We start from the raw sequence: 10600 nt of genomic DNA, 5'->3' as shown, positions 1-10600 counted from the left end.
GTATAACTTTCCTTTTAAAAACAGGATAAAAGAATCAGAGTATCTCAACCCTTGACAAGAGGACCAAGTGCCTTTATTCCAGAGAAGGAAGTAAGTTTATCTGTCTTAAAGTACATAAAGTATGATGCCAGCTGGGCACTGTTGTGCATGCCTGTAATCTCAACACTTGGAAGGCAGGAAGAGCCCAAGTAAAACCCACCCTGAGCAATTTAGCAACTTAGCATGACCATCTCAAAATAAAAAGGGGTGGGGATATAGCTCAGTGCAGTGACACTGAGCTCATACTAAATGGAAGAAAGGTTATAAATGACACAAAGGAAATGACAATCAAAACAAGATTTGTACTTAATTTGTTGGAATATATCTCTATGAAAAATGACAGCAGTGAGCACATCCTTCTCAGATTCCACTTAGACGGATGTGGGCTAAGAAAACTTTAAGAACAACTAATTGAGAAGTTTTTCTGGCTTTAAGGAGTTATTAATGCCTACTTAATACAAGTATATATACATTTACTATATAGACATCATTTATCTTAAAACACTAGGATTGGTCTTTCATTGTTCTGAAATTAGTCAACAAAGATGTATAGAGTGGCTATTGTGCCAGGCATTGTTTTAGAAGAGATTAATAGAATTAAAGTAATACTAGATCATTGCTAGAGTCAGCAGTTCTTTCATCTTAATATCACATTTTTCTGTGACTTTCTATTTTTTTTTTTTTCTGCTGAACCAGGGATCAAACTCAGGACCTTGCGCTTGCCAGGCAGGCGCTGGCTCCACTGAGCTAAACCTAGGCCCTCTGCGATGTTCTTAATTAGTGAAAATGCAGAGTAACAGTAATGTTAGAGCTCAGCTTATCTGGTGGTGGACATGTGTTAGAAAAGCTACTGTGTAGGTTCCCATTTCCCTCATAGTCCAGGGACTTTTAGTGGAGTGATTGCCTTATACATATAAAAGACTTCCTAAAGCACACTTTAACAGTATAAATTTGAAGGTAATCTGGCTTTCAGGGTCTACTGCATCATGTGTCTATTAATGTATCTTAGGTATCCAGTTAGACATAAGAAATTTCTGCTGGAGAAACCAAATCAAAAACAGTAAATATTCTGTCCCTAATTCTATTGATTTATCTGGCTTTTATTGTATTGTAACTATCATCTTGGTCCCTGTAGTTGAAAAAAAAGGGGTGGATATGGGCAAATGAAAGTACATATGGCTCCATAATGAGGTGAAGTGAAATTACCTGTTTTTTTTTACACCAGCATAGTTAACATTCCTTCACAATTTATACTTTTCAAATATATTTTCTTCAAGATTAAATTTCCTTCAGTCAGTAATACCTTTTTATAATTTATAATTACTTTTCAGAACACAAAACCTATGAAGTCAATTCTGAAGATTGAATGGAGTTTCTTGATGACAGCATAGATTTTCAGAAAGACCATTACTTTAGACTTTTGGGAATCTAAATTTTAAACTAGACTTTGCTATTAACTAGGTGCATCAGTATCAATTTAATCTAGGATATTTAGTCTATGAAATAAGAAATATATTCATCTTCAATCCAGAAGTATAATTCTAAAATACAAATAAATAGTGAGACAATAGTAGAATTATGTGTTACACATCCATCAACTACCCCCAGAATTGGGTCCTTCTGCAGGGTGTTAATAAGCTCTTAATACCTTCAGAACCAATTCTTGGTGTGATGACTAAACTGTCAATGTGTATAAAGCTACATATAAATAAATTATTTTTGAGAAAACTCTTTTGATCTCCTAGAATGGAGGATATTCATTCTAACTTACCTTGTTTTTAGTAATTCATATGATAGGCTCAAATTAGGAATGATGATATTCTAGTATTCTTATTAATTTTTCAATTAACACTTTTCTACAGATTATCGTATGTTCTAGTGTCCCTAAAAAGACTTCAGAAAGCTTTTATAAAATGTTTTATAACAAAAACTAGTAAAGAATGATAATGAAAATATTTGTCTAAAAACAATGTGATTATCTTTACAAATTGATGATATTAAATTATAAATGTATGTAATCAAATGCTGCTGCTTTTGCCTAACTACAAACTGGTGTGACAATGGCCAGGCATGTCAGCTCTGAAAAATCTGCCTAATATGCCTGGTAGAACAGATGGGAGCTTCTTTTCTTCAGTTTTATAATTATGTGTTTAATGTTTGATAATCTAACATTTGTTGTTTAATAAATTGTAGTACCGGAGCCAAAAATGAATAGTACTTTTGTAAAAATGTCTGTTACTAGTATAAGCAACTCCATAATTTTAGTGTTAATATGAAATGAATATTCATTTGCTTCAATAATGGCAAAATTCATGTAAATCAAAGATGTGTTCACAGCACAATAGCTACTTTGTTTTATGTTTCTCGGTTATAAGGTTGTCCAAGCAAACACAGTGGATGAACGTACAAACTTTCTCGTGGAAGAATACTCCACATCTGGTCGTCTGGACAATATCACACAGGTTATGAGTTTACACACTCAGTACCTGGAGTCTTTCTTACGGAGCCAGTTTTACATGTTGCGCATGGATGGTCCCCTTCCTCTACCACACAGGCACTACATCGCGATAATGGTAGGTGTTCATTTTCTTATTTTTTCTGTTTTCATGTAACATCTTCCACTTATTCTTTCTCCCTTCAAAATTGTGCACGCGCGTGTGTGTGTTAACCAGGTATTACTTCATTGACTTAAGAATTGAAGCCTGTGGCCTTTTTTAATGCCAAATCCCATGAACACATTTTAAACCACTCAACTGTGCTGAATGTTTCTCATTTAATTTCTAGTAAAATAATTTTCTGTATTTAATCTATCATGATTAAAGATGTTTATAGGGCCTAGAGCAATATCCCACAAATTGTTTTTGTTCTTGATGTCTTTTTATTATTAATAAAAATGCAAGTTGTCTGTGACATTTTCCTTAGCTATCATAGGAAGATAATCACTAGTTTGACTAAGAGGAAAGTATTGGTCAGCACTACAGAGAATCTGTATAAGAGAAAAATTCTTAAGTGAATTGTCATACTACTAAGTATAGTTCTTATTACAAACTGATTAACTGGTTATACTATTGATAGGTGGTAGGGATGACAGAGAATTACAAATTGCGATGATAGGCAGAAAAGAGAAAGAAACAGTACTAAAGTTGGACTGGTAATAGAGAAAAAGAATAAGAATGTAGTACAAGGGCTGCATATTCGGAGAGGCTAGGAGTACAACTGGGCTGGCAGAATATCAGAGCTATCCAGGACTTAGCAGATTCGTTTTTACCAGGTTTGAGTAGGGTTTTTTTAATATTCTCACTGAACTTTTATAAAACAACAAAAAGCAGCATTTTGTTTAATCAAATGTTAAATTTGACTAAGACTATAATTTTAGCATAAAATTTTAATGATAATAATGCAAAAAGCCATTTTAGAATGCTTTTACAAACTAAAAGAAAGCCAAGATATAAAGAATAGAATGGATTAAAAGATACTGTTTTACTGAGAAGCAGCCATGGAAACAAAAGAGAAGTCAAAAGTCTGCTTTGCATGGATTCACTAAATTGTTTGTACTGAGGCTGATTCTGACTATGTAGTAGGCTTCAGTGCCATCAGGATAGGATAATGAGGATATATATATATGTGACTAGTATCACAGTCATCTTAAAGGAGATAAGAGAAGTGCACAAATAAATGTAAATTCTAAATTGTTAGAATACAAGTTAATGAGGTGTTACTGTGTTTTATATAGAATACAGTATACATTTATCACAATGAAATGAGTATGTATTTCCTTAAAACAATTAGAAAGTTGGCTCTAGTTAATCCATAACAATTTGTGAATGAAGAAGTAATTGCCTTTATGTGACAGTTATTGTTAGTCCTGTAATGATTCAGAATTATTGAAACAGTATGATGAACATTTTCTTTTTTTTTTCCATAAGTTTGTTGATACATTTCAAGTATACATTATGATCACATTCATCACTGGGGATTTGTACCTGTACATGATATATCTTGGTTCTGTTTTTCCCATTCCCTTCCCTCCCTTCTACCCTTTTTACCCTCCCTATTTACAAAGCTTTGCTTCCATTTTTCCTTCTTTTCTTATATTTTTTCTTTCCTTTCTTTTCTTTCCCCCACCCCACCTCCCTAGTTCCCCTTCCCCTTTGAACCTCTTCTTCCTATTTCACATTATCTATTATACATTTTGGTTCTCATTTACACTTTCAGTTTCTCACACCAGAGAAACAGTTCAGTATTTACACAGGTGTGTCCTACTTAGAGTATGGCCTTAATGTGCATGATGAACATTTTCAAAGGAGGATGATTCTATAAGAAAAGAGTGATTGATTATAAAAAATTGTTGCCAGACATTATCATGTACAACTATAATCCAGCTTCTCAGGAGGCTGAGGCAGGATGATAGCAAGTTTGAGACCAGCCTGGGCTATGTATAGCAAGACCTTGTCTCAAACAAATGAACAAGCAATTGACTCCATCTAAATTATTTGTTTATAAATAATGGAATGACATTCTACTGTGATTACTTTATTAATAAATTCATTTCTCTGTGCTTTAGGCTGCAGCTAGACATCAGTGTTCTTACTTAATAAACATGCATGTGGATGAATTTTTAAAGACTGGAGGTATTGCTGAGTGGTTGAATGGTTTGGAGTATGTACCACAAAGACTGAAGAATCTTAATGAAATAAATAAGCTGCTAGCACACCGTCCCTGGCTAATCACGAAAGAGCACATTCAGGTACTATTTCTTTGAAATAAAAAGGAAATATGTTAATGATTCTGAGTTAAGTATTTTCTTAAGACTTAATTTTAAACACTTGCATATTAGAAACTTGAAAATTAGAAAATATTGATATGTGTAACAAAGATAAATTTAGAAAGTCAGTGGAGTTAAGTACAAATACCTTTCTTACATAATCACTAGTTAGCTTGTATTAGCAATTTGATGAGTAGCTGTGAGAAAAGTTCCTAGTTTGAAACAGCAGGTAGAACAAAGAAATTACCTAGCATCAGTAAGACGCCTGGCTTGTAGTCTCTGTTCTAAATTTGTGCTTTTAACTTCTACAGGACTCACTTTCCCCCTTTGTGAAGTGAGGAGTCTAGATCGAATAAGTTTTGAACTCCTTTCTAGTTCGAAAATTTCATAATTTTAAGATTCACAAAAAGTGATTTTGCAAATAAAAAATGTTTGTTAACTAGTGTGTGAATGCTTAAATGCTTTTAGAAACTAGAGCTTAGATGAGAAGTAGCCTTGTGACTAAGAGCTTTTGCATTTCAAAAGGAGCTTCCATCAAAGGCCTTCAGGGGAAAGTAATCATACAGTTTGCTTAGTACAGTGGACTCTTGACTTATGAACTCAATTCATTCACGAGGGCTGGTTATAACTCAAGTTGGTTGTAAGTCTAGACTGTTGTTCCCATAAGAAATAATGGAAATACCTATAATGCATTCCAAGCCTCCCAAAGCGTCCCTTAACTAATCTTTTCATAATAAAAAGTGGTTGTATAATGTGCGTAATTTACCAGAAACACCAATTATTTTCCTAGTGTATTCACCAAAAAGTTATAAAATGTACCAAGTTTACCAGAAACAACAATTTCATACTGTACCATTCAAGTTGATGACATTGGCTTGAAGGAAGGGAGGAGGAAAAAGAAGGTGGTTATTATTTGGAAGAAGAGTACCCTTGCATAAGAATATCGAGAATCGGTCTCTCTGGTGTTCTTTCTCTCCTTGGGAGAGTGTGTAGCCCACTAGGACCTGCGTCTGGCTCACTAGGTCTCAACCTTTTTAGAACTAAAAACTGGTCTAAGGCTGTCTATCTTTTCTTTAACACTGTTCTGTTATGAGATTGTCATGAAGTACGTGAATGCAGCAATTGGATTTCTTCTCTGTCTAGGTGGGTCTTCTCTACAAATGTCTGTAGCTCTGTCCATTTTTTCAGGATGTCCTTTATTTCAGAAGAACTTTGCCACACTGATTGTTGATACTGCCCCCTCCTTAAAAGCTCCTCAGGTGCCATTCTCTGTTGCTCAGCCAGAAGTTGCTGAAGTTCCTCTGTAGACAGTTCCTGAGTGTTCCTCCACCAGTTCTTCAACATCACCACTGTCTACCTCCAAGCCTGTAGACTGTGCTATAGTGACAGTGTCATCAACCACAGGGTCAATTGAAGGCTCAGGCTCCTTTACACAGCCTTCAGTCTCTCTCCTGTATAATTTTAGGCTACACTTTCTTCCAGGCAGATCTCAGTGTCCTGAGACAGTGCTCCAGGATTTCTCAGTTAATTCACACAGGAATGTAACGATCCTTCCAGAACTCTTGAAGGGTTATATCTGTATCTGAGACCATCTGGAAGCACAAGTGGCTGGAATTCAGGTCATAAATCAAGACTGGTCATAAGTTAAAACTAAAATTCCAGTCATAACCCAAGTTGTTCCTATTTCAGGCCAGTCTTAACTCGAGGGTCCAATGTACTATGCTTGGCACATGGTAACTATTCAATGCCTAACAGCCCTCATTTAAATTATTTATTACTAAATGCCTTAGTTATTTAAAATCTTTGTATCTAATGTATAGATAATGTCTTTTTAAATTTTATTGGCATTTTTATTTTTTGGCCAATTATTTAACCAAATATAGCTTATGTCAATCTGTGTACTCTTAGATTTTGATGGTCTGTCTGGAAATCTTGTGCTGCACAATACTGTCCTAAGGCTTATGTTCTAGTTTCATATTATATTTTATTACTTTGTGCCAGATACTTTGGTGGGCTGTCAAGATAAAGATCTTGTCCTTGGATGTGCTTGGAGCCTAGGGGCCAAGAGACAGGGGGTAATGAAAATAATTATAGCATGGTAGTAGTGTATGAATAAAAGAATAGGATTAGAAGACTTCTTAGAAGAAGTAACATTTGAGCTAGGTCTTGAAGAATAGGAATTTTCAGGTAGAGTAGGGCATTTCCTAGAAGAGTGTATGTAATGTTATGTTAAAAGAATAACATTGTTATTCTTTTATGAATTATGTTAACATAAAGCTGTTATGTTAACAGCTTTCAGTTATTGAAGTGTAGGTATACTTATATAGGTGGGGATGGGAAATAGGAAGAATTGGAACCATATTGTATGACCCAGTGAATATTATAGAATTTACATTTTATCCTCAGAAAGCTATGATCTCCAGAATTATCTTACAGTACTTCAGACACATAAGACAATCCTTCAAAATATTAGAAAATGTGTGTTATATATTTAAGTCATCCTTTTAAGTTATTCTATTTGTGTATGTCATATTAGTATTACAGTATATATATTTAATCTTATTTTGTAAGTATATACTAATTTACTAACAAATATACTACCTAATATTAGGGGTTGGGTCCCCCCAGTTGTTATTGTTTGGATGTGTATACAGTCAAGAAAGCTTGGAGAGTGCTGTAATACAGAATTAAGAATCATTAAAGATTTTTGTGCCAAACTGTAATATATGCTTATTTAGTTGATACAGAAGATAAATAAGCAAGATTTATTAATTGGCAAGCTGTGAGGATGGAGAAAGAGGTGGCTCTAAGGTTTTCTTCTTCATAATAGAAGCATGCACAGACCTGAGAACAGAAGATTATGACATCCACAAGGTGAAGTCTAGTTACCAAAGGAAATACAGGTCTATAGCTCAAGGTAAAGGGAGGATTAGAAATAAAATCAGATAGTTATTTATGGATGAGTAAAGGTCAAGTAGAAAGAATGCATCATCCATCCAGGTCTTAAGGTGCTGTACAAGGAAAGAAAACTATAGATAGAATACAATAAGCCAGCATTTTGAAGGCAAGTAATAATAATGAGGGCTGGCATTATAGTATGGTAATAGTGAGGGAGACAGAGAACGATCCATCTCAGGATAGGAAATGGTTTTAAAAAAAAAGGAGGAGTTGTTAACATCAGGGGAGATTACTTTCAAACAGAGAAAATGAACAGTGTAAAGTCTGCAGAGATCAAATAGGATAAGAACTAAAAAGAAAGAGACATGGCCATTTGGAAGGTCATGGATAACTTCAGTGAATTTAACTTCAGAAGTTTGTTGGAAAAATCAGATTAGAATGAGTTTAAAAAGTAGAAAAGAATGTGACAGATTAGTTTTGGCTATTTTTCAACTTTAATGATAACCCTGCAAAGATTGGTGAAGGTATTGTAAATTCTACCAGTCCTTTTGGAAAGTTCTTTGCCAGTATTATCAAAAATCATATTAATACTTTTGCCTTAAAATTTCTACTAGGAAATGTTTCTCAAATATGAATAAAAGCTGTAGCATGAACAAGCAATTTATTGTATTAATTGAGAACCGATTTGATGACTAGCATGGGAATGGATAAATAGTTGTGTGTATCCAATATAATACAAGGCTTGTACAATACAAGCCTATGCTTAAAAAAATGATGAGTAGATGCTTATGAAAAGTGAATATGTAAAAATAACAAGTTTGAAAAGCAGAAAAGTAGATGTACTATGATTATAACTATATAATATAACCATTTAAAATGTAAAAGTTGTATTAGTGTGATGAAATTTTATTTTTCCCCTTTTCCTTGAGCTTTTGGAAATATGCTAAATTATGTTTTGTGTGTGTATATGTGCATGTATATTGTGGAAAAATAGAAAGTAAAGCAAAAAAAAGTAGTGTTTTTAACAGCAGTTGAACCAAATGATAGGGAAAGAGGAAAAGGAGACCCTACCCACCCACACACCTCACAAAAGAAACAGAAAACATGCAAGTAAGTGAGCATATGAGAGAATGAATCCTGGGTGAATTTATTGAGAGAATTTACCCTTAGAGAAAATGGAGGAAAAAAATTACTATTATTGATTGTTTTACTTATGATAAATTACATCATTCATCTGAAGGACTGAGTAAAATAACATGGAAAGTACTTTGAAATTTTTAAAATTCTTATTCAAATGTGAGGTAGTATTCTATAGTTTTTGTCATCTCTGGCAGGTTCTTTATTAGAAGGTTTCTAATGGATAACTAAATGCTGACTTACTAAATTGCATCTTCATACGATTTTGTGGGACATAATTTCCAAAGCACCTTAAAATCAGTGGCTTTGCTAGAAAATCTTTAAAGTCCTTTCTAGCTTTAGTGTTGTTTGATGTTGTGAAGTATCATTAAAATATTATAATTTATGAAACTTCTTTGGAAGCAGAAGATCCATGTATAATAAGGGATTTGGAAGAAGCCACTTACATAATTATATTGTTAGGTTTGATAGTTTTAATGTAACATTATTTGACCAAAGCTGTATATTTAATATGTGAAACATTTTTAAAGCATTTAATTACTATACATTTGTATATGAAATTTGCTATATTGTTCATTCTTCTCAAATCTACTTTGTAGCATTCGGTGGTTTTATATATATTCTCATTTGCTTTCTTATTTCAGAAACTTGTCAAAACTGGAGAAAATAATTGGTCTCTGCCTGAACTAGTTCATGCTGTGGTCCTACTGGCACATTATCATGCTTTGGCAAGTTTTGTTTTTGGCAGTGGCATTAATCCAGAGAGAGATCCAGAAATCTCCAGTGGATTCAGGATAATATCAGTCAACAATTTCTGCGTTTGTGATCTTGCTAATGACAACAACATAGAAAATGCATCCCTTACAGGCAACAACTTTGGGGTTGGTTTTCATAACTATTTTATTATTTTTCCTTAAACTTCTTAGTGTATATAGAGAATATATTTTCTGACTAGATAGGATATTATACACTTGAAATATTTTACATAATTTTTATTACTGTAAAAATTTAACCTGTATCTATAGTTCTGATTTGTCTTAAAGAGGCTTTTAAAACAAATAGATATTACTACAAATCATAGAAACTAAAAGTTGATGCCTTTTAATGTTGAACCTTTTGTACAGCAAATCTCAAAACAATGTTTCTGTGTCTCTAAGATGTTGGAATAACTAATGGAAAGTATATCTTAAGCGGGCAGAAAGAAAATATGAAGCTGTATAACTTTTTAGTAAATTATAATTTAATATGTCAGGTGTTACAATTCTAGATTTAAGATCTAGCAATCTAGCTATCTATGTGCTTATAAACTTTTTCTCTTTGGAGTTAGTAAAAATCTCTTAAAAATTTTTTTAGAAAACAGCTTTACTGTAATACACATATCCAGTGTACCTATTTAAAGTGTACAATCCAGTTGTTCTTAGTATGATCACAGAGCTGTGCAACATCACCACAGTAAATTTGAGAGCATTATATTCTGTAGAAAAGAAACTCTACAACAAAGTAGTAGTCATATCACACTTCTGACTCCCACCTCATCTTCTCCCCTCCACCTCATCTTCTCCCCAACCCTTGGTCCCTAATAATCACTTACCTACTTTCTGTCTCATATATTTTCCTATTTTAGTCACATTTGTAAAAAATTTTTTTATCTAATTCTAATGATATATCATTTGACCAACATCTCACTGAGAACCTCAGTTACTGTCCACTTATCATTGTAAATAACAGGGTAACACTGAGAGACAGAGGTATTTATTGAAT

At 33.5% G+C, this 10600-nt stretch overlaps 1 protein-coding gene across 2 annotated transcripts in view; it reads left to right on the top strand.

Moving 5' to 3' along the window:
• Sesn3 (sestrin 3) overlaps nucleotides 1-10600 on the top strand; it is a 68733-nt gene that overhangs the window by 41076 nt on the left and 17057 nt on the right. For both annotated transcript variants that reach the window (XM_004838059.4, XM_021252676.2), the window contains 4 exons: nucleotides 25-90; nucleotides 2415-2612; nucleotides 4604-4786; nucleotides 9484-9720. In XM_004838059.4, coding sequence (XP_004838116.1) covers nucleotides 25-90; nucleotides 2415-2612; nucleotides 4604-4786; nucleotides 9484-9720 — 684 coding nt within the window. The remainder of the gene's footprint in view (nucleotides 1-24; nucleotides 91-2414; nucleotides 2613-4603; nucleotides 4787-9483; nucleotides 9721-10600) is intronic.

This window comes from Heterocephalus glaber, unplaced genomic scaffold (assembly GCF_053883595.1).
Source record: "Heterocephalus glaber isolate CG9 unplaced genomic scaffold, H.glaber_assembly_v1.0 deba00001429, whole genome shotgun sequence".
NCBI classification, from domain to species: Eukaryota; Metazoa; Chordata; class Mammalia; order Rodentia; family Bathyergidae; genus Heterocephalus; species Heterocephalus glaber.
Note: the sequence above shows the minus strand (reverse complement) of the source record. Positions and strands in the feature narration are given on the sequence as shown.